The sequence below is a fragment of the Bombina bombina genome, chromosome 5, assembly GCF_027579735.1.
Source record: "Bombina bombina isolate aBomBom1 chromosome 5, aBomBom1.pri, whole genome shotgun sequence".
NCBI lineage: Eukaryota > Metazoa > Chordata > Amphibia > Anura > Bombinatoridae > Bombina > Bombina bombina.
The window spans coordinates 723,870,447-723,895,608 of NC_069503.1; the positions used below are offsets into that span (position 1 = coordinate 723,870,447).

General features: G+C 40.7%; 1 protein-coding gene across 1 annotated transcript in view; it reads left to right on the top strand.

Annotated features, from left to right (window-relative positions):
• JARID2 (jumonji and AT-rich interaction domain containing 2) overlaps positions 1-25,162 on the top strand; it is a 690,587-nt gene that overhangs the window by 425,371 nt on the left and 240,054 nt on the right. The window contains 1 exon segment of the mRNA XM_053714761.1: positions 8,339-8,515. Coding sequence (XP_053570736.1) covers positions 8,339-8,515 — 177 coding nt within the window.

A 25,162-nucleotide genomic window follows, 5' to 3' on the forward strand; every position in this document is an offset into this window, starting at 1 on the left:
GACAGGTCCCTCTACCTCAGGGTCCTTTCAACCATCTAAATAGAATCAATCTGATATGGACTGCCTCGAGACTGAACGCTTGATGTTATCAAAGCATGGCTTCTCCGAGTCAGTCATTGATACCTTAATACAGACATGAAAGCCTGTCTCTAGGAAATTTGAACATAGATATGGTGTAAATATCTGATTGTTATGAATCCAAGGGTTACTCATGGAGTAAAGCCTGGATTCCCAGGATATTATCTTTTCTCCAAGATGTTTTTGAGAAAAGGGTTGTCAGCTAATTCCTTAAAAGGGACAGATTTTTACTCTGTCTATTTTTTTGCAGCAGCGTCTGGCAGGTATTCTAGACGTTCAGGCATTTGGTCAGGCTTTGGTTAGATCCAAGCCTGTGTTTAAAACTGTTGCTCCACTATGGAGCTTAAACCTGGTTCTTAAGGCTCTTCAAGAAGTTCCGTTTGAAGCTTTTTTGTTCCATAGATATCAATCTTTATCTTGGAAAGTTCTTTTTGGGTAGCTATTTCCTCGACTCGTAGAGTCTCCAAGTTATCTGTGTTACAATGTGATTCTCCTTATCTGGTCCTTCGTACGGATAAGGTAGTCCTGCGTACCAACCTGGGTTTTTTCCTAAGGTGGTATCTAACAAGAACATCACTCAAGAGATAGTTGTTCCATGCTTGTATCCTAATCCTTCCTCAAAGAAGGAACGTCTATTACACAAAATTGGACGTGGTTTGTGCTTTAAAGTTTTACTTACAAGTTACTACAGTTTTCATCAAACGTTCACCTTGTTTGTTGTCTATTCTGGACAGAGGAGAGGTCAAAAGACTTCAGCAGCCTCTCTGTCTTTTTGGTTAAAAAGCATAATTCATTTAGCTTATGAGACTGCTGGACAGCAGCCTCCTGAAGGGATTGCAGCTCATTCTACTAGAGCTGTGGTTTTCACTTGGGCCTTTTTTAAATGTGGCTTCTGTTGAACAGATTTACAAGACGGAGTCTTGGTCTGCGCTTCATACTTTTTCAAATTTAACAAATTTGATACCTTGCTTCTTCGGAGGCTATTTTTGGGAGAAAGGTTTTTTTTTTTTTTTTTTACAGGCAGTGGTAGCTTCTGTTTAAGTACCTGCCTTGTCCCTCCCATCATCCGTGTACTTTAGCTTTGGTATTGGTATTCCATAAGTAATGGATGATCCGTGGACTGGATACACTTAACAAGAGAAAACATAATTTATGCTTACCTGATAAATTTATTTCTCTTGTAGTGTATCCAGTCCACGGCCCGCCCTGTCGCTTTAAGGCAGGTAATTTTTTCATTTGAACTACAGTCACCACTGCACCCTATGGTTTTTCCTTTCTCTGCATGTTTTCGGTCGAATGACTGAATATGGCAGTTAGGGGAGGAGCTATATAGCAGCTTTGCTGTGGGTGGACTCTTGCAACTTCCTGTTGGGAAGGAGAATATATTCCATAAGTAATGGATGATCCGTGGACTGGATACACTACAAGAGAAATAAATGTATCAGGTAAGCATAAATTATGTTTTTTTGTCAGGCTCCGTTACCTGATTCAATGCAGCCTCTCTGAATAATTTTCCCTTAGGCTTCTTTGACTGGCAGCTCTTTCAGCCAATCAGAGCCTCACCATGCTCCCCATGTAAGCTAATAGCACACTCCCATGCTTGTAACTCAGGCTGGAAGTTGAACTGCGAAAACGCAGCTGCTACGCTATTTGCTCAACATAAACAGTGAGGCTGCTTACTGTTAACATACTGAGTTCCAAGTACGGGAGCGTGCTGTTATTAACTTACATGGGGCGCATGGTGAGGCTCTGATTAGCTGAAAGAGCTGCCAGTCAAAGAAGCCTAAGGGAAAATTATTCAGAGAGGCTGCATTGTATCAGGTAACGGAGCCTGACAAAAGCGTTCAGTATTAAAAGTAGATTTGACATTGGAACAAAATAAGCATATCATTATGCTAGTTAGGAGAAGAGTTTTCATACTATGTGAAGTTATGGAAGTGAATTTACAATCACTTTAAATCAATAAGAATGTAGGGCCTTCTAAAGATAGTGACTTTTATCTAGGAAAAGGTGGAGCAGTCTGGTTATTTCCATTATCCATTGGAGGCTAATTTAATTACGGGTGAGTATTGTATAGGGTTATTAGCCAAGATATAGACATTTTTGTTTATAATCAGATAACAAAAATGCTGGACACATTTTAAATCTTCTTCATAACTGAAAAAATACGTGTAAATTATTTCCTTATTTATATTCCATATTATATATTGAACATTTTATTATATCGTTTGTGTAGTTTCACTTATATAGTTTTAATTGTGTAAATTGTATGATTGCTATGTAAGAAGTATCTGAAGCAAATCACTAAAATCTTGAAATGATATCCAGCAAGGGTTGATTGACTGACCTAAGCTTTGTGTAATGTCACTTTCCATCTTAATGGGAGGAGAGTCCACTGTTTCATTCATTACTTGTGGTTGTGGGAATTCAGAACCTGGCCACCAGGAGGAGGCAAAGACACCCCAGCCAAAGGCTTAAATACCTCCCCCACTTCCCTCATCCCCCAGTCATTCTTTGCCTTTCGTCACAGAAGGTTGGCAGAGAAGTGTCGGAAGATTAAAGATAGTCTCTTATGGAGGATAGCACTCTTTGAAATGGGACTGGAGTTTTAAGTAATCCTGTCAGCCTCTCAGTGAGAGCATGGATGAAAGCGAGAGTTCAGAGATGCAGGGAGAGTCTTTCTGCAGGGAGAGTCTTTCTGCGACTCATATTAACAGCTCCCTTAGTAATCAACATTGACGAGTTTCACTGCCTGCTTTGTTCACTCAAGTCCATGTCAGAAGCAAGGCTTGCTATCATATGTCACACTTGAAAGGCCGTGTTCCTGATCCACGACGGGGATTCTGGTAAGATCGTTTAATTTTACTCCAATGTGTGAAGTGTACTGTAAACAAAGAAGAAGGGTCTCAGTGGGACTCCTTTATCTTATGGAATCGAGGTTTAATATCTCCTGAGGGGGATTTTTGAACAGGGGGGACTTTAATCATGTTTTTTATGTGATTCTGTCTGCTAATGTGTAGTGTCTTGTGGGCAGTTCTTGGGTGCCCTATGCTTCAGGCTGGTCCTGGTTGGGTACTAGTTTTCTGTCCCTGGGGGTCTATATCAGACACGTGGTGCCCGTTATTACTGGCTGGTCCAGTTGGGGTGCCGAATGGTTCACTCTTGTTTGAGTTTCATTTTCTTGTTTTGCGTTACAAGTTATAAGTGGCCTTTCGTTCCAGGACGTCAGGCTGGTCCTCGTTTCAGAGGGGATTGTGCTCAGTCCTAATTGTTCTATCCATGCTTTGCTGGCGGGTTTTCCAAGGCTCGGATCCTGCTAGGGCATACTCTCTAGCACCTGAATCAAAAGATCCCAGGAGTCTACAGTGTTTGTTTCTTCTTCCCATAGTGGGTTGGAGGTTCAGAGGATTCCATGGAAATCCGTGGTTCCAGGTTCTGGCGGCGTTTACTTGTCTCCTCCTTTGAGGCTTCCTTTGAGATTATCCTCTTGGACTTTGTTTCCTTGATGACGGTACCTCTTCCTTAGGGTTGAGGCTGAGTGGGCCTTTTGTCCTTTTTCTGGGGATTGGCCTTCTGGTCATCGGTTTCAGGAAGATAGGGTCTGTTGGTCTTTGTTCTACTTTCGGTATCTCGTCTGCTCACATACTTTTGGAGCTTGACAGTTTTATGTGGTCTCATTCTTTTCAGGTGTTGCCCCTGTTTAGGTGTTTGGGTTTGCATCCGCCAGGGGCTAGAGTGTTTGTTTATCGTAAATCCTAGAGCTGTAGTGCTTCCGGAAAGTTGATCCTGAGAGGATCTTGGAGACTATTATCTTCTCAATCCAGATTTTCCAGGTTTTGGCTCTGTTCTCTTGTTTGTTTACCTTAGTCTTTGCACTTTGGGGGGTGTTGTCCCTAGAGCCTTTGTGGGTCAACCAGAGTCGCTGTGTGGCATTTATAATTGCCTAGCACCCTTCGATTGGGGGTTTGTATCCCACTGGGGTCTTGAAGCACTCTGTGTCTGGGATACTTGTGTGAGAGTTCAGTGTCCAAGGTGCCTTTTATTATTATTATTTTCGGTTATTTGTAGGGTGCCAACAGATTCCGCAGCGCTATGGATGTGACTGGGATTGCATTGCCTGTGGTGCAGGGTATGCTCCGGATGGGGTAACCTGGTGGTTCCTTAGGGGTTATTAGTTTGTTTAAAGCCGGCTCCAGGTTCCGGGTGTCTGTTTTGTTTTGTCTTTGACTGGACATTTTGGTTTTCTGTATCCAGATTCCTTAAGACTGGTTCGGGTCAGACCAGTTCCCGTTTCCGGAACATCTTCTGTTCCTATGAGCAGATTTTTCTCTCTTATCGGAGACTTGGACTTTTCGGCTGGGTCGATCTTAGTGGCCGAATGGTTCTTTATTCGGGACTTGATCCTTTGAGTTGGCTTACACAATATCCGCCTGATACTCGGAGGTCCTTTCTTCCTCTGTTCAGTGGGGTTGTCCCCCCTGCCTTGCGTGCATGGTGTCAGGTGAAGGACTGGTTTTCTTGTGACATGCCGTTACTGTAGTTCAGCAGATGGTCCCCTTTTGGGGGTGTCCTTAGTCTTCGGGAAGGGAGCTGCGACTGGGTTCTGGAACCCAAACTCTTTTTGGGGGGCTGGATCCCCTCTCTTTTCCTTCCTAAAGGTCCTGGTGATTCGGAGGATTTTTTAATTCCTTTGTTTTTCGGACATTACCAGTCACTTTGGTGCTGAATCCGTTGCCCAGAGTTGGGATCAGGGATCTGTCTGATCTGTTGAACTTTGACAGTGTATTATGAATAGATCTTGTGAGCCTTCCTTAGATGGGAGTCTTCTCAGTAAATCACACCTCAGCAGGTATTTTTTCTCTGCTGGTTGTGGGTTCTTCCCTTCTTTTCCTGCTTTTCTTAGGTAGTTGTTGTTCTGCACTGCTTTGGACTTTTTCTTGCTGAAGACGGTCCTGTGCAGTTTACTAGCTTGATGGCGCCTTGTGCGGGGAATTTAGAGTCCGCCGAGCCATCCGCTCCTGGGGACTTCATATCCCACAAAGCGAGTACACTAGAACCTTTTTTGGCTACGCAAGCAGGTGTCCCTAATGCCGTTACTCCTTCTCCAGAAGGCGGCTTGTTTCCTCCAGAGGTTACGGCACGGTTCCGCGTGGCCATATCTATGGCGTTGGCACATTTACATCTTCCAGGAAGGGAGATGTTAATGAGATAGTGTCAGTGTTCTTTTAACCAGGGCTCGTCAGACGGGGGATCGTCTGGGTCAGATCAGCTCTCTGGGGAAGCGGTTTCCTCTGAGGATTCAGGGGCCCAATCCTCTGGGTCGGAGTTGTCAGTTACCCCGACTGAGGTAAGTCTTGCTTTTTGTTATAGACTGGCGCGCCTTCGTTTCTTGCTAAGGCATGTTTTAGCAGTGCTGGAGGATCCCAGTCCTGATGGGTTGAGGGGTCCTTGGTCTACTGTCCCGGGTGGCAAGTTGGATTAGACTTTAAGGCAGGGATGTCCAAACTTTGCTCTCCAGAGGTTTTGGAACTACATTTCCCATGATGCTCAGCTAGATAAAATGCTGGCTGAGCATCATCGGAAATGTAGTTCCAAAACCTCTGGAGAGCAAAGTTTAGAGACCCCTGCTTTAAGGTATCCTATTCCAGTTCTGAACTTTGGGAGATTTGGATCTCTGACCGGCTGGTCCTGTTAGTGTGTCCGTTCTTCTTGGGCGTTAACCTGTGGGTGTTGCCCTCTTTTAATTTGATCCGGTTTGGATGTATTTAATTTAATTTTAAAAGCTCATGTCTGTTATAATTTTTTCCTTGGGAACATTTTCTTCTCTGGAATTTAATACCAGCGATTTCGTGGTCGCATTGGCACTTCCGCGGAAGTTAGGACATTGTTATGTTTTATAGTTTGCCTGTTTTATTGTCTATCTCTTCTAGGGTTACGACTTTCCGTGTCCTTTTGTGTTTCTGGGGGTCCTTTCGGACTCCCTTATCTAAATCCTTTCTCTTCCCTTCAAGGAGAATGTGGATGTTTCCCTTCCTTCTGGTCGGGGTTTATTCGCGAGCTGAGAGCCTGCGGGACTTTGTCTCCTCAGAGGCTTTTGGGCTTGGTCGAGTCTAGTGATTCTGAGCGGTCTCTAGCCAGGGCCTTGCTGGTTCTAACATAAATTATGCATACCTGATCATTTTATTTCCATCTGTGGGAGGAGAGTCCACTGCTCCCGACCGTTTCTCCGGTGGGCGGACCTAAATTTAATTTTATTCTTCTGGCACCATTTATACACTGATATTTCTCCTATTGTTCCTTGTTCCCTCGGCAGAATGACTGGGGGATGAGGGAAGTGGGGGAGGTATTTAAGCCTTTGGCTGGAGTGTCTTTGCCTCCTCCTGGTGGCCAGGTTCTGAATTCCCACAAGTAATGAATGAATCAGTGACTCTACTCCCACAGATGGAAATGAAATTATCAGGTAAGCATAATTTATAACCTTATTTATGCAGTATGTATTTTCCAAGCATTCATTAAACTGTTCATGTTATCAACCCCATTTCATATCTATTTTGAGACTTGACTCTCCCATACTTATCACAAATGAAATCCCTCAAATATCCCCTCCTACATAGTGACACCTCTCTATGATCACCAGGTACAACCAGGAATAAAAAGTGAAATAGATGCTGACTTATTTTTGAGACTCTCCATAGTTTCTGAACTTTTTGTCTTAGAGACAGTCAACACCAGACCTTTTGTTGTTTCAAAAGATAGAAAATTCCTTTATTACCAATTCCCCAGTTTTGTATAACCAACACTGTTATATTAATATACTTTTTACCTCTGTGATTAACTTGTATCTAAGCATCTTCTGACAGACCCCTGATCACATGACATTTTATTTATTATCTATTTTTATTTTTATAGCCAATTAGTGCAGTGTCTGCCACAAGCTACGGGCGTGAGCACAGTGTTATCTATATGGCTCACATGAACTAGCTCTCCCCTGTTGTGAAAAGCAAAAAAGCTTGTGATAAGAGGCGGCCTTCAAGGTCTTAGAAATTATCATATGTGCCTAAATAGGTTTAGCTTTCAGCTAAGAATACCAAGAGAACAAAACAAAATTGGTGATAAAAGTAAATTGGAAAGTTGTTTAAAATTACATGCCCCATTTGAAACCTGAAAGTTTTTTTTGGACTTGACTGTCCCTTTAAGATTCAGTATAATTCACAGTGAGATGGCCTGAATTATAATGTTCTCCACTGCCCGGTGGCATTATGAGGTAGCTGGGTGGGGAGAATATAATAAATTGATTCAATAATAATTTGCACTAAAAATATGAACTAATTTTAGCTTAATATCAGCTTTAATTTAAACCAAGTGGTCAGTAAAATAGTGTGCCCATTCTCTTGGGAAGAACACTTAATTCGCAAAGAACTGCTTCCTGGAAATGTTAACTAACTCCAGGTACAGAATTATCTACATTTCCTTTGTTAATCTAGTCATCTGATTGACTTAACTTTAGAGCATGCCTCCAAATCCTCATAGGTAACAAGATAGTTGTAGATAGTTATTAAATTATCTTTATTTGCATAGTAGTCTGTCTATGCAAGAAATTACTCATTTGCAAGAAACTGCAGTGTGACACTTTTTGTACGGTGGTATTTAATGATTGGTTGATTTAAAAGAGCAGTACATTTTTTTTTAACTTTCATGATTTATATAGAGAATTACATTTTAAACACCTTTCTAATTTAGTACTATTATCGAATTTTAATTTGTATTATTTGTTGAAGAGTAAACCTAGGTAGGTTAATGAGCAGCAATGCACTGCTAGGGGCTAGCTGAACACATCGGGTGAGTCAATTACAAGAGGCATATATGTGTAGCAAGCACACATTTGGATTATACAAGTGATATTTTCCTTCTGGATATATTATGGTGTGTTATTACATAGATGAAAACTGTACATATACAGTCTCTCCTATTTTTATGTCTTATCCATGTCCATAAGTATGAAATGGAATATTGGCAAGGTTGAAGTACAAACTCCTCCTTGTTTCTATAGAATATGTATATAGTGTTCAATTTGGAGAACTATATCGCCAGATGCTTTGCACAGGGCTTAGGTTGAACAAGTCTACTGTAACTAGACAATAAAGTTTTTCTCTTTGAGACCCGTTCAGCAAAGAAAACTAAATTGTCTCACAATACAGTTTAGGGCTTGTAGCTTGTGAAGAAAAAGTGTATTGATGGCTCTTCTATTTCCCCCCTTTAGGTTCTCCTGCTCTCCCCATTAACATGGCGTATTTTGGAAGTTCTCAAGATGAAGAGGATGTTGAGGAGGATGATATAGATTTTGAGGACATAAAAGCAGCCACAAATTACACTTCTTCTTCATGCCATTCAACACCACGGAAAACAAAAACACATAAACATGTAACTAATGGACATGGTAAGTAAAATCAATTCGGTCTTTTACAATTTGTTTTGTATAAAACTACATTTTGCTTTATGATTAAGTGCAGCTGGCCTGATGATGTATATTAATAATGTATATAATCCACTTTTTTAATACAGCAAATGCTGAAAGTTTTAATTTTTTGTTTTCTTTTATGTTTGTTTTGTTTTAGATATCTTAACGCTTGAATAAGTCCGTTTCTAAGGTTGTATCTAAAATAGTTTTTTAAATGCATAAAAGTTTCTTCTTTTTGACCAGCTAATGTGCCTATTTTAAATAAAAGTACTTTTTGTTTTCATGCTTGTGGAGGCGTGTGCTTATCCTCCAGTAGAGCAGTGGTAGTTGTCATTTGACTCTGAACCAAAGTCATGCAGGTAGATTTAATACAGAATTATGTATTTGTTGAAGAAATACATCAATCATGGTCATTGATTGAATCAAGTTTTCCATGAAAGTTATATTTCTAAGCCTAGTGTTCATAACTGACTTTACCTGGTTTTGAATTTTTATCTCCTGTTTCATATACAGTTTTTTTTAACCCTTGAATCAGCCTTGCTTCTGAGTTGATTGAGCTTTCTACACTGAACCTTAGTTAACATCAGAAACCATTCTGATCAGGGCTTAGTCATGTGTTCCAATTCTTTCTGTAAAGACCACTTCCTTAAGCAACTAACAGCCAGATTATTGTGGTTCTTGTAACCTATAATGCACATTTTCTCCTTTTAAGTGTGGTCAGTCCACGGGTCATCATTACTTCTGGGATATTAACTCCTCCCCAACAGGAAGTGCAAGAGGATTCACCCAGCAGAGCTGCCATATAGCTCCTCCCCTCTACGTCACACCCAGTCATTCTCTTGCACCCAACTAATAGATAGGATGTGTGAGAGGACTGTGGTGATTATACTTAGTTTTATACCTTCAATCAAAAGTTTGTTATTTTATAACAGCACCGGAGTGTGTTGTTCCTTCTCTGGTAGAATTTGAAGAAGAATCTACCTGAGTTTTTTGTATGATTTTAGCCGGCGTAGTTAAGATCATATTGCTGTTCTTGGCCATCTGAGGAGTGAGGTAAACTTCAGATCAGGGGACAGCGGGCAGGTTAACCTGCAAAGAGGTATGTAGCAGCATATTATTTTCTGACAATGGAATTGACTGAGAAAATTCTGCCATACCGATATAATGTAAGCTCAGCCTTAAATGCAGTAGTAGCAACTGGTATCAGGCTGTCATGTATGTATATTTACACTTCAGTATTCTGGGGAATGGCACTTCACTGGGATAATACTGTATGCATAAGACTTTAGCCTAATTTGCAGTGACTAGCAACAGGCTTTCTAATGACATTTCATTTATTTGATGTTAAACGTTTTTGCTGGCATGTTAAATCGTTTAATTTTCTGAGGTACTGGGTGAAAAATTGTTTTGGGCACTGTTTTTTCCACTTGGCAGTCGTTTTATTTAATTTAAGACAGTTTACTGATCTCCCTCACTGTTGTGTGTGAGGGGGAGGGGCCTATTTTGGCGCTTTTGCTACGCATCAAAAAATTCAGTCAGAAGTCTCTTGTCTTCCCTGCATGATCCGGTTCGTCTCTACAGAGCTCAGGGGTCTTCCAAACTTATTTTGAGGGAGGTAATCACTCACAGCAGAGCTGTGAGATTGTGACTGACTGTGATAAAAAACGTTTATTTCTGTACTTTTTTTTCTGCTTTTCAGGGTTAGTTATCCATTACTAATGGAGGCAATCCTTTGCTAAAATTGTGTTTTTACCGGAAGGAATTTGATGTTATAGTTTCTCAAGTTTATTATTTCTCAACTGTCATAACTTTTTTTCTGTGCTTCTTAAAGGCACAGTATGTTTTCATATTTGTAAATTGCTTTGAAAAGTATTTCCAAGTTGCTAGTTTAATTGCTAGTGTGTTAAACATGTCTGACTTAGAGGAATATCTCTGTGCTATATGTGCTAAAGCCAAAGTGGAGCCCAATAGAAATTTATGTACTAATTGCATTGATGCTACTTTAAATAAAAGTCAATCTGTACAAATTGAACATATTTCACCAAACAACGAGGGGAGAGTTATGCCGACTAACTCGCCTCACGTGTCAGTACCTGCATCTCCCGCTCGGGAGGTGCGTGATATTGTAGCGCCGAGTACATCAGGGCGGCCATTACAAATCACATTACAGGATATGGCTAATGTTATGACTGAAGTTTTGGCTAAATTACCAGAACTAAGAGGTAAGCGTGATCACTCTGGGGTGAGAACAGAGTGCGCTGTTGATAATAGGGCCATGTCTGATACTGCGTCACAGTATGCTGAACATGAGGACGGAGAGCTTCAATCTGCAGGTGACGGTTCTGATCCCAATAGAATGGATTCAGACATTTCTAATTTTAAGTTTAAACTCGAAAACCTCCGTGTACTGTTAGGGGAGGTATTAGCAGCTCTGAATGATTGTAACACCGTTGCAATCCCAGAGAAATTATGTAGGCTGGATAGATACTATGCGGTACCGGCGAGTACTGACGTATTTCCTATACCTAAGAGGCTTACAGAGATAATTACTAAGGAGTGGGATAGGCCCGGTGTACCCTTTTCCCCCCCTCCTGTGTTTAGAAAAATGTTTCCAATAGACGCCACCACACGGGACTTATGGCAGACGGTCCCTAAGGTGGAGGGAGCGGTTTCTACTCTGGCTAAGCGTACCACTATCCCGGTGGAGGATAGCTGTGCCTTTTCAGATCCAATGGATAAAAAATTAGAGGGTTACCTTAAGAAAATGTTTGTTCAACAAGGTTTTATATTGCAACCCCTTGCATGTATTGCGTCTGTCACGGCCGCGGCCGCTTTTTGGTCCGAGTCCCTGGAAGAGACTCTTGACTCAATAACTATAGAAGAGATTTCAAACAAGCTTAAGACACTTAAGCTAGCTAATTCATTTATTTCGGATGCCGTAGTACATTTAACTAAACTTACGGCTAAGAATTCCGGATTCGCCATTCAGGCACGCAGAGCACTGTGGCTAAAATCCTGGTCAGCTGACGTTACTTCTAAATCTAAACTACTTAACATACCTTTCAAAGGGCAGACCTTATTCTGGCCCGGGTTGAAAGAAATTATCGCTGACATTACAGGAGGTAAAGGCCATGCCCTGCCTCAAGACAGAGCCAAACCTAAGGCTAGACAGTCTAATTTTCGTTCCTTTCGTAATTTCAAGGCAGGAGCAGCATCACCTTCCTCTGCACCAAAACAGGAAGGAGCTGTTGCTCGTTACAGACAAGGCTGGAGACCTAACCAGTCCTGGAACAAGGGCAAGCAGGCCAGGAAACCTGCTGCTGCCCCTAAGACAGCATGAATTGAGGGCCCCCGATCCGGGAATGGATCTAGTGGGGGGCAGACTTTCTCTCTTCGCCCAGGCTTGGGCAAGAGATGTCCAGGATCCCTGGGCGTTAGAGATCATATCTCAGGGATATCTTCTGGACTTCAAATCCTCTCCCCCAAAAGGGAGATTTCATCTGTCAAGGTTGTCAACAAACCAAATAAAGAAAGAGGCGTTTCTACGCTGTGTACAAGATCTTTTACTAATGGGAGTGATCCATCCAGTTCCGCGGTCGGAACACGGACAAGGGTTTTACTCAAATCTGTTTGTGGTTCCCAAAAAAGAGGGAACTTTCAGGCCAATCTTGGATTTAAAGATCCTAAACAAATTCCTAAGAGTTCCATCGTTCAAAATGGAAACTATTCGGACAATTCTACCCATGATCCAAAAGGGTCAGTACATGACCACAGTGGATTTAAAGGATGCTTACCTTCACATACCGATTCACAAGGATCATTATCGGTATCTAAGGTTTGCCTTCCTAGACAGGCATTACCAGTTTGTAGCTCTTCCATTCGGATTAGCTACGGCTCCAAGAATCTTCACAAAGGTTCTGGGTGCTCTTCTGGCGGTACTAAGACCGCGAGGAATTTTGGTAGCTCCGTACCTAGACGACATTCTGATACAAGCTTCAAGCTTTCAAACTGCCAAGTCTCATACAGAGTTAGTACTGGCATTTCTAAGGTCGCATGGATGGAAGGTGAACGAAAAGAAGTTCTCTCTTTCCACTCACAAGAGTTCCCTTCTTGGGGACTCTTATAGATTCGGTAGAAATGAAGATTTACCTGACAGAAGACAGGTTAACAAAGCTTCAAAATGCATGCCGTGTCCTTCATTCCATTCAACACCCGTCAGTGGCTCAATGCATGGAGGTAATCGGCTTGATGGTAGCGGCAATGGACATAGTACCCTTTGCACGCCTACATCTCAGACCGCTGCAATTGTGCATGCTAAGTCAGTGGAATGGGGATTACTCAGACTTGTCCCCTACTCTGAATCTGGATCAAGAGACCAGAAATTCTCTTCTATGGTGGCTTTCTCGGCCACATCTGTCCAGGGGGATGCCATTCAGCAGGCCAGATTGGACAATTGTAACAACAGACGCCAGCCTACTAGGTTGGGGCGCTGTCTAGAATTCTCTGAAGGCTCAGGGACAATGGAATCAGGAGGAGAGTCTCCTGCCAATAAACATTCTGGAATTGAGAGCAGTTCTCAATGCCCTTCTGGCTTGGCCCCAGTTAACAACTCGGGGGTTCATCAGGTTTCAGTCGGACAACATCACGACTGTAGCTTACATCAACCATCAGGGAGGGACAAGAAGCTCCCTAGCAATGATGGAAGTATCAAAGATAATTCGCTGGGCAGAGTCTCACTCTTGCCATCTGTCAGCAATCCACATCCCAGGAGTGGAGAACTGGGAGGCGAATTTCCTAAGTCGTCAGACTTTTCATCCGGGGGAGTGGGAACTTCATCCGGAGGTCTTTGCCCAAATACTTCGACGTTGGGGCAAACCAGAGATAGATCTCATGGCGTCTCGACAGAACGCCAAGCTTCCTTGTTACGGGTCCAGATCCAGGGATCCGGGAGCGGTTCTGATAGATGCTTTGACAGCACCTTGGACCTTCGGGATGGCTTATGTGTTTCCACCCTTCCCGATGCTTCCTCGATTGATTGCCAGAATCAAACAGGAGAGAGCATCGGTGATTCTAATAGCGCCTGCGTGGCCACGCAGGACTTGGTATGCAGATCTAGTGGACATGTCATCTTGTCCACCTTGGTCTCTGCCTCTGAGACAGGACCTTCTGATCCAGGGTCCCTTCAAACATCAAAATCTAATTTCTCTGAAGCTGACTGCTTGGAAATTGAACGCTTGATTTTATCAAAACGTGGTTTTTCTGAGTCAGTAATTGATACCTTAATACAGGCTAGGAAGCCTGTTACCAGAAAGATTTACCATAAAATATGGCGTAAATACTTATATTGGTGCGAATCCAAGAGTTACTCATGGAGTAAGGTTAGGATTCCTAGGATATTGTCTTTTCTACAAGAAGGTTTAGAAAAGGGTTTATCCGCTAGTTCCTTAAAGGGACAGATTTCAGCTCTGTCCATTCTTTTACACAAACGTCTGTCAGAGGTTCCGGACGTTCAAGCTTTTTGTCAGGCTTTAGCTAGGATCAAGCCTGTGTTTAAAACTGTTGCTCCACCATGGAGTTTGAACTTAGTTCTTAATGTTTTACAGGGTGTTCCGTTTGAACCCCTTCATTCCATTGATATCAAGCTGTTATCTTGGAAAGTTCTGTTTTTAATGGCTATTTCCTCGGCTCGAAGAGTCTCTGAGTTATCTGCCTTACATTGTGATTCTCCTTATCTTATTTTTCATTCAGACAAGGTAGTTCTGCGTACTAAACCTGGGTTCTTACCTAAGGTGGTCACTAACAGGAATATCAATCAAGAGATTGTTGTTCCATCTTTGTGTCCTAATCCTTTTTCGAAGAAGGAACGTCTTCTACACAATCTAGATGTAGTCCGTGCCCTGAAATTTTATCTACAGGCAACTAAGGATTTTCGACAAACGTCTTCCCTGTTCGACGTTTATTCTGGTCAGAGGAGAGGTCAAAAAGCTTCGGCTACCTCTCTCTCTTTTTGGCTTTGTAGCATAATACGTTTAGCCTATGAGACTGCTGGACAGCAGCCTCCTGAAAGAATTACAGCTCATTCTACTAGAGCTGTGGCTTCCACTTGGGCCTTTAAGAATGAGGCTTCTGTTGAACAGATTTGCAAGGCTGCAACTTGGTCTTCTCTTCATACTTTTTCCAAATTTTACAAATTTGACACTTTTGCTTCTTCGGAGGCTGTTTTTGGGAGAAAGGTTCTTCAGGCAGTGGTTCCTTCCGTATAAAGAGCCTGCCTGTCCCTCCCGTCATCCGTGTACTTTAGCTTTGGTATTGGTATCCCAGAAGTAATGATGACCCGTGGACTGACCACACTTAACAGGAGAAAACAAAATTTATGCTTACCTGATAAATTCCTTTCTCCTGTAGTGTGGTCAGTCCACGGCCCGCCCTGTTTTTTATGGCAGGTCTAAATTTTTAAATTATACTCCAGTCACCACTGCACCCTTTGGCTTCTCCTTTCTCGTTGGTTCTCGGTCGAATGACTGGGTGTGACGTAGAGGGGAGGAGCTATATGGCAGCTCTGCTGGGTGAATCCTCTTGCACTTCCTGTTGGGGAGGAGTTAATATCCCAGAAGTAATGATGACCCGTGGACTGACCACACTACAGGAGAAAGGAATTTATCAGGTAAGCATAAATTTTGTTTTTCTTGAACTTCGTTGTTGTTCCACTTATTTGAAAAAAATGTTTTTTTTAAAAATCTTCCTTTTCCATGACTTACCTGCCTACAGTAGTTACACATAAGAGCATCTGCCATTGTAAAGCTGCCTTCCTCCAGCATATGTTGAAGGGTAGTAGGTTCAGGAGTAATTTGCAGAAGCACTTTTTCAGATAAAGGGTGATTGATCCTTTCCAGCTGCTTTCATTTCCATAGATTGGGTTTAATTTTGTCCCCAGCATTTGTTCTATCCCCAACTATCTTTGCAACCTTCAAGAAAATGAAATAGCCTTTTTGCACTGACCTTTCCTCAAAACCATGGAAGAATACATTCATGAAAGCTAAACTCTGCCACCATTCCCTTAAGGGGCCTTTCAGTAAGGGTTGTGAAACATGGTTTTCTTTTGGGTTATTTATTCAAGATCTAAAATGCATTTTAACCTGTTCAATTCTTCCCTTCAGGTTTTTTTTTGCATTCTGAATTCCTTCTGATTCCTTTCTTAGTTTTGTATGCAGCAACATCTCATCTGATTGATTTTATTAGTTTTTTTATTCAGTGAAATGGCTTATTTACAGTTATAGGGACCTGGCTTGACTAGATCAAGACTTGACTGACTAAACTGTGGAGTATTAAAAACCACAGATAAGTGTGTTACTTCCAGACAATAGTTGACTGGAACCTTATTTAAACCAGGAGCCATATGGCGCATAGACAAGGCAATGAATACCAACTGCCCATAGCAGATTATAAAGGAAAAAGGAGGGGGGAAAACTGCATTCCAGGGGGAAATAAAAATATTAAATTATATCATTCAAGAATCTTAAAAACCAAAGCTTATACTGTATTTCTAAGCTTCCAGCCTTAAAGTAATTGTAAACTTTAATGAATGAAAGCCCAGTATTAAAAATGCTCCTTCCTTCCTAAGATAGGGTAAGATAGGGAGAGTCCAAGGCTTCATTCCTTCTTCTTTTTTTTTTCTTTTTTTTTCTTTATTGTTTACATATATTCCGAAATACATTGACAAACTTTAAGGCATAACATATACAAGTAGTTTATATACATGGAACATATACACTGTTATATATTTCAGATTGTCTTAGTTTAACAATCATTTAACAATGTGATTGGAAGTTACCATCCTATTTTACGCCTAAAATAAGTTACCTAATACTCTTCCAAATGAACTAGCGTCCAAAAAAATACCAAATGTTCCAGAAAACATCTTTAAAATCCCAGGAAAAGAAATATAATAAGAAAAAATATATATATACAAAAATATACCTTGTACCAAGATCACATTGTATATTGGGCACTTATTTCAGTTCAACTCTGATCTTACAATTCTTAATATATCAATACAAAACTTCCTGATTTCTCTTCAAAATTGCCTTACACTTATAAATACCATATAAGTTCTTAGGCTCCTTTGGGGGGAAGTGGAGGGGGGGAGGAAAGGAGATCATATAGTCATCCCAACTATGAGATGGGGAAGTGTCCTGCATAAATATTTTGTTGCACATAGTCTGAGGTAAGGAATGTTTTAACCAATTGGGCCTGGGAGGCTTCCGGGTTGGACTCGATTTAACCAGCCATTTCTTAAAAAAGGATTTTAGTTGAGAATTATTGGGGTTTTGTACATTAATATGCTCCAATGTTAACTGCAGAATTATGGCTTATTTAAACTCTGTAAATTTTGGAGCCTGCCACTCTTCCCACGTTTTCAATATAAGATTCTGTGTCAGAATCACTAATGTATTAATTAATTTATAATTTTTAGGGGCACCCATATATTTAGTAAAAAAAAAAATGCGTTATAGGCTGATATTTCAAACTCCAATAGCAATTTTGAATTGATCCAGTAGTTTATTTTAGCCCAAAGCTGGAAGCTTTTAGGACAGGACCAAAAACAATGAAATATATCTACATGTGGGACACCACATTTTGTACAATAAATAAGTTTTTTATACCACTTAGGTGGTGTGTGTGTGTGTATGTATGTATGTATATGTATATGTATATATATATATATATATATATATATATATATATATATATATATATACACACACCTCATGTAGCAATTTTATATGTGATTCTCTCCAAGGTGTTGAAATCCATGTTTGATTAATGATTTAATACTATCTTGGATGTCCTGAGGTCTGATATCAGGTAAGTATTTGAGCCATTTAAATTGTAGATAAGTAATTTAGTTGTTTGGAGCTGGCAGAAGAATTTAATATAGCATAAAAAGGAGCAATGGAGTATATCCATTCCTGAAATAATCTGATTCTAGTGGAAAGTAATCCCAGTGTCCCACTGATATCAAATCTACTTTTCATATCAGTGATGTAATGTCTGATTTGCAGATATGCAAAAAAATCTTTATTGGTTAATCCAAACCTTGCACGGATATTATCAGATGATTCTATCAACATATCAGCTCTCACAAGTTGTATTGCCCGTCTTAACTCCCTACTCTTACAATTTCCAAATACTTTATTAGAATTGCCGGGTATAAAATCGGGATTGCCCTGGATTGGGAGAAATTCCGAAAAATATGGTGACCTTTAGATTTCTAAACAATATTTCAGCCAGGCTTTAACCACGTTAAACAATGTTAATAAATTTGAGATCTCCGATGGTAAGATGGATAAAGGGCAGTGGAGAATTGCTTTTAGATCCCTTGGGGCAATCATGTTGGATTCGCAGTGAAAAAGGGAGATATACCCATTCTCCGTGATACAATCTACTGCCATTTTAAGAATAACTATGAGGTTATAATCTCTTATATTGGGGAAAGCCATTCCTGCCGCCACTCTAGGCTTCATTAACCTTGTTAGAGCTGTGTGGTCTTGATTGTTTCCAGATAAACCTTGTACAGAGTTTGTTAAACAGGTTTATGCCTGATTTATGGAGAAACATTGGTATGTTTTGTATCAGATACAGTAATTTAGGAAATTATTAATATTACCTGGGCTGTAAGAGATATAGGGAGACTTATCCAGTCATCCAATTTCTTCTTAACTTCTTTAAAGAAGTTAGGAAAATTTAATTTGTACCATTCATGTGGGTTTTTGCTATTAGTTATACCTAGGTAATTCGTAAAGATTCTTTAAGGGTGTTTAACCTGACAGTGTACAGGTTTTGCTAGCCATAGTAACTCGGACTTTGATAAGTTGATTTTGTAACCAGAAATGGCCCCAAACATGTGGACAAGCTGCAAAAATTTAGGTAAATTTGACTCCAAATTACTCAGAAATAATATTGAATCCTCTGCGTACAAAGATAACAACTTTTGTCCACCTATTTGGATGCCATTTAGATGTTGCCGAAGTAAGATGGCCTGTGGTTCCAAGGAAATATTTAAAAGCAAGGGAGATAGAGGGTATCCCTGTCTAGTACCTCTTTGCAGGTTAAAACTGACCCTATTTGAGCCATTAACGATAATAGATGATATTGGATTATTGTAGATCAGGCGTTCAAAATTATTAATTTGTCCTGTAAAGCCAAATTCACCCAATGTAAAGAAGAGATGGTCCCAACTAATATAATCAAATGCTTTTTCAGCATCTACTGTTAATATAGCTAAATTGATTACATTTCTATATTTGAGAGAGTTAAATTTATTCCAGAAAAAATCCATTATTAATACCTTACGCATATTCTTGACAGGGTTCCTGCCGGTCATAAATCCCACCTGATCTTCATGAATTATTTTCCCTAAGTGGGGCTTTAACCTTTTAGCAATAATTGATGTTAACAATTTGTAATCTGCATTTAATAATGAAATTGGCCTATAAGATGAGGGTAGTTCAGGATCTTTTTTTTTTTTAAGGATTAATGTAACTTTAGAGGCCACAAATTAAGGGGAACAAGATACATATTGGAAACATATAGATTAAATAGTTTTAAAGAGTATAATCACAGTTTGTTCTTCTAGTATTCTGTAAAATTCTGTGGGTAAAAAGTCAGGGCCAGGGGCTTTATTTCGTTGAAAGTTTTGAATAAGCTCACTTATTTCTTGTATAGAGATTGGTTTGTTTATTTGTGGAGATATTTCCTGAGGAAATTTAGGAAGTACAACTTTTCCACAAAAAAAATGTTTTTGCTCTTGATGGGCAGTTTAGCTTTATATATGCTCTGGAAATAATTGAAGAAAGCTTTTTTAATATCTACATTATTAATACATTTTTCTTCACCCACTTTAATAACTAGAATAGTGTTTTTTGTTTTGGATTTAATTATTCTTGCTAAATATTTAGCTGATCTGCCATAATGATCTCCATATAACGCTCTAAGTCTAATCTCTTCTTGGGCAGTCTTTTGTTTAAGAAAAATATATCTCTGTGTTTTTGCATTTATATAGCTAAAGCTAAAGCCCTGCTACTATTAGGTTCTGCCCAATATATTTAATTAGTTTCAGTGCCAAATCACTCCAAAATTTCTTATCCACCACATTGGGACCATATGTGTTACATAAAAAAAAATCGTCTGTCCAATTTTAATCTTGAGATTTTGGAATCGCCTCTTAGAATCAATTTCACTGGCCATTATTTTATATTCTTTATTTTTATTAATTAAGATTGCGACACCTCTCTTCCTGCCTCCACAAGGGGCGGCTATCACCTCACCGACCCATTTAGACCTTAATTTGGCAGTCTCAATTCCATTTAAGGTTTATAAGTGTTTGATAACGGCCTTCCTTTTGATCGGAGAGATGATGCCACCTACATTTCATGATAAAATCCTAAGAGAGTCTGTGCCCATGCATAGCTTTCAATAAATTTGATACAAAAAAGGGGGGGGGAGGGCCAAAAGGACAAAACAGGAAGGGGTAGGAACAAAGTCCAACCCCCACTACCCCCAACAAGGTACAATCATTCTTAAACTTATTAAAACACCTAAAGTAAGAGTAATTAAATATAAACATTTAAAATAAAAAACCAAGTCCAAATACAAAGGAAATATTTTTACAATATATATAGTCGGTTCTATTTCTCAGCTGGTGGAAATTTTAACTACAAATCCTCCATATATCATTCTTCTCTTTATGAGTTTTTCAATTTTTTTTAGCTTCTGCAAGATTATTTAACATATTTGTGATCCCCTCTATCAAAACTATCAATTTTGCAAGATAGACTAATCTTGTATCATAATTAGCCTTTAAAAGTTTGGAGCAGTATGGGGACATTTCTCTCATTTATAGAGAGTTTCGGTTGATAAGTCCTGACATATCATAACTTTCTGTTGGTTTAACAAGAAGGGGTTAATCTTTCTGTAAAATTTGAGATAATTCAATTTATCTTGGAAATTTAAGTATAACAGGTCTGGGTTGACAGCGCCATCCGGGTTTTTACGTATTCGACCCATTCTATGAACTCTCTCAACTAATATTGGGTGAGATAACAAACCCATTCCCAATAGTTGGGGTAATTGAAGTGTCACAAAATGCATGAGGTCCTGAAACTGGGGGGTTTCTGGCAAGCCAATGATTCTTAAATTATTACATCTATAGGTCTTCCAAACCCTCCACTCTAGACTGAAGTAATAATAATAATTTATTATGCACTGTGCTAGTATTGTCTTGCATGTTAATTCTATCCTCAATATCGGATATCCTGTTTTCCGTTTACGTTAATCTAGATGCAAATTGCCTTATCTCATTAGTGAGACCATTTATATCCTGTTTAATCTCTTGCTTCACCTGTTCAATTTGGGGAATTAATAGCTTGGATATTTCTGACACTAACATAGCAATATCATATTTAAACAAGTTTGTCTCTTGTACGGCTTCATTCCTTACTGGGAATTACAACACCTGGCCACCAGGAGGAGGCAAAGATACCCCAGCCAAAGTCTTAAATATCCCTCCCACTTCCTCAGTACCCCAGTCATTCTTTGCCTTTCATCACATTAGGAGGTGGCAGAGAAGTGTCAGAAGATATGGAGAGTCCTGAAAAAAGATATCTGCCCATCGAGATAGGACTGGAGTTTCAAGTAGTCATGTCAACCTCTCAGTGAGAGTATTGATGAAAGTTAGAGTCTGGAGATGCAGGGGAAGTTTTTCTGCGAAACCATCCAGACTACTGTTAACAGCTCCTAAGCAATCAGTGTGGATGAGTTCACTGCCTGTTTTCTCTCACTCAAGTCCATGTCAAGAGCTCTACTATAAGACTGTCACACTTGAGTGGCTGTGTTCTGTTCCACAGCATGGATCCTGGAGGTAAGATTGTTTCAATTTTTACGCATAAAACGCTATAACAGGGTCACAGTGTGGCTCCTTTATACCTTGATAGGATCCAAGGTTAATATCCTCTGAAGGGGGTTTATTGAACAGTTGGGGTTAATTAATCAGTGTATTAATTATTTACATGCTGCTTTGTGTGATTTTTTTTTCCTGAGCTGATAGACTGTGTTTTTGAAAGTATTGCACAGCTCCTATTCCTTGCTGTACTTGTAATACCAGGGGAAGTACTGTCTTGCACGCCATGTGACCGGGTGTGGTCTATGTTCATTTCCTCCATTCCGGCTGAGACTTAAACCTGAGGAGAGCGTTTCCTCTGTTAACTGTCTGGGACTAGGAGGTGGTGAGTGCCCCAGTCATTGGGAGTATAAAGGTGCAGTTTTCTACAATAAAAAAACTTTTTTGTGTCCATCTGTGGGTATAACCTAAGCTATGGAGGACTCTGACATGTTAGAATGTACTCCTTCTGTACTAAATCATACATGTTTATATTGTGAGGAGGCCATGGTTTTCCAGCCCACTCAAGTATGTTCCACATGCCTTAATACCCTTATAAAGTCTAAGAAGGGAGACAAGCCTACTAAGGCTCTTATTCCCTCTCAGCCGTCTACCTCTCAGAACTCGGCGTCCCGTGAGATTACTACCCTTGCTACATTATCCACTCCACATGCAGTTGCCCATAGCACATCTAATCCTCCATCCAGAGGGGGCCTTCTTTCTGCGAACATTTCCACGCAGTTACAAATGGCGGTGTCTGCGGCCCTCAGTGCATTACCTCGCTTTAACAAACGCAAGAGAAAGGTTAAACATAGCTCTCTTGACCCGGAGTCATCTAAATATTTATCGGATTTAGCTATTATGTCCCAGTTATCCGATGATGAGTTAACCTCTGTAGCTTCAGAGGGTGAACTTTCTGGGTCAGAATCCTTAGCATCTAAGCCTCCTGATGGGGAGGAACCGTCCTTTAGATTTAAAATTGAGCACTTGCGTTTTTTTATTAAAGGAGGCTCTGTCTATGTTAGAGGTTCCAGAGGCCGCGCTGCCTGAAGAACCTATAATACCTAAATTAGACAGAGTTTACGAAGACAGGAACGTTTTCCTGTGCCGGTTAAGATGGCGAACATTATTAAGAATGAATGGGAAAGAATTGGTTCTTCCTTTTCCTCCTCGTCTACTTTTAAAAAGTTGTTCCCGGTCACGGACTCTCAACTGGATTTGTGGGGCTCCATTCCTAAGGTGGATGGTGCTATCTCTACGCTTGCTAAACATACTACTATACCTCTTGAGGATAGTTCTTCTTTAAGAGCCGATGGATAAGAAAATGGTAACCTTTCTGAGAAAGATGTTTCAACATACAAGATTTTTGATTGATCCGGCGGCTGCAGTTGCTGCGGTTGCTGGAGTGGCTACCTATTAGTCCGACTCTTTGTCGGAAATCATTGAGGTGAAGTCTCCCCTCAAGGTTATTTTAGACAGAATTAAATCTCTGAAAATTGCTAATTCTGTTACCTGTGATGCAAACATGTTAATTATTCGCCTAAATGCAAAGGCCTCTGGCTTTGCGGTCCTAGCCTGCCGGGCGCTCTGGTTGAAGTCTTGGTATGTGGATATGACTTCTAACTCCAGACTCCTTTCTCATCCCTTCAAGGGAAATATTTTATTGGGTCCAGGCCTGGACTCCATTGTTTCTACGGTTACCGGAGAGAAGGGTGCCTTCCTACCGCAAGATAAGAACAAGTCTAAGAGACGACAATCTTCTAATTTTCGTTCTGACAAATCTCAACAACAACAATCCTCCTCCAAGCCCGAGCAACCCAAGAGTACTTGGAAGCCAGCTCAGTCCTGAAATAAATCTAAGCAGAATAAGAAGCCCGAATGAAGGGGTGGTGCCCGATCCGGAATCGCACCATGTAAGGGGCAGACTGTCTCTTTTTTTCAGAAGCCTGGTTCAAGGACATACAGGAACCGTGGGTCCTGAAGTTGGTATCTCATGGATACAAGATAGGTTTCAAATCTCATCCGCCAAGGAGCAGATTCCTTCTCTCGAAGCTGTCAACCAGACCAGAAAAGAGGGATGCCTTTCTAGGGTGCGTTCGGGATCTATCCTCCTCAGTAGTTGTTGTCCCGGTGCCTATCGAAGAAAGAGGTTTGGGGTTTTTATTCAAACCTTTTCATGGTCCCAAAGGAGGGGGGAACTTTCCGCCCAATTCTGGATCTAAAGTGCTACAAATGTCTCAGTGTCCCTTCCTTCAAGATGGAGACAATGAGGTTCATCCTTCCTTTAATTCAGGAAGGCCAGTTTATGACCACTATAGATCTGAAGGACGCTTACCTTCATGTTCCAAACCACAGGGAACACTTTCAGTTCCTGAGGTTTGCATTCCTGGACCAGCACTTCCAGTTCATTGCCCTTCCGTTTGGCCTAGCTACTGCTCCAAGAATCTTTACGAAGATTCTGGGGGCTCTTCTAACCGTTGCCAGAACTCAGGTTATTGCAGTAGCCCCACATACTTGAACGATATTCTGGTGCAAGCACCATCTTTTCGTCTTGTGGAAGAATTCTCAGAGTCCTTTTTTTTAGTCTTCTTCAATCACATGGATGGAAGATAAACTTGGAAAAGAGTTCTCTTATCCCAAGTACAGGGTTAAATTCCTGGGTACTATAATAGACTTCATATTCACGAGGATACTTCTTACAGACCAGAGACGTTGCAAGCTAACTTCGGCATGTCTTGCCCTTGGGACCTCCTTGAATCCCTCTGTAGGAGGTGATTAGTCTCATGGTGTCCTGCATGGACATCATTCCTTTTGCCAGGTTCCGTCTCAGACCTTTACAACTGTGCATGCTGAGCCAGTGGAACGGTGATCATTTAGATCTGTCTCAACAGATTGTATTAGACAGCCGGTCGAGAGAATAGCTCTCTTGGTGGCTCTGTCTATAGATCATCTGTGATGAGAGACATGCTTCTTAAGACCATCCTGGGAGATTGTGACTATGGACGCAAGCCTACCTGGATTGGGAGCTGTTTGGGTTGGCAGGAAGGCACAGGGGTTGTGGACTCAGAAAGGAGTCTTTCCTCCCGATCAATATTTTGGAACTACAGGCAATTTTTTAAGGCCTTGAAGACTTGGCCACTTCTGGGTTCGTCCAAGGCCTTTTGTGTTGTTTGTACTCACTTCTGGGTTTGTCACAGTTTATCAGATTCCTATCAGACAATATCCTGTCCTAATCCTCCATCAAGGAACGCTTACTTCACAATTTCTATGTGGTTCGCGCCTTGAAGTTCTATCTTCAGGCTACTAATGAGTTTTGACAATCTTCCTCTTTGTTGTTGTCTATTCGGGAAAGCGTAAGGGGCAGAAGGCTACTTCGACTTCCCTATCTTTTTGGTTAAGTAGTGTCATCCACTTAGCTTACGAGATAGCGGGACATCGTCCTCCTGAGAGGATAACGGCTCATTCCACTAGAGCAGTGACTTCCTCTTGGGCATTTAGAAACGAGGCCTCTATGGATCAGATTTGTAAGGTGGCTACCTGGTCCTCTTTACATACTTTTTTCAACATTTTACAAGTTTGATGTTTTTGTTTCGGCTGAAGCAGCTTTCGGGAGAAAGGTTTTGCAGGCTGTGGTGCCCTCAGAAAAGGGTCCGCCTCTTTCTTTTTGTTTCCTCCCGTTATTTATTCAG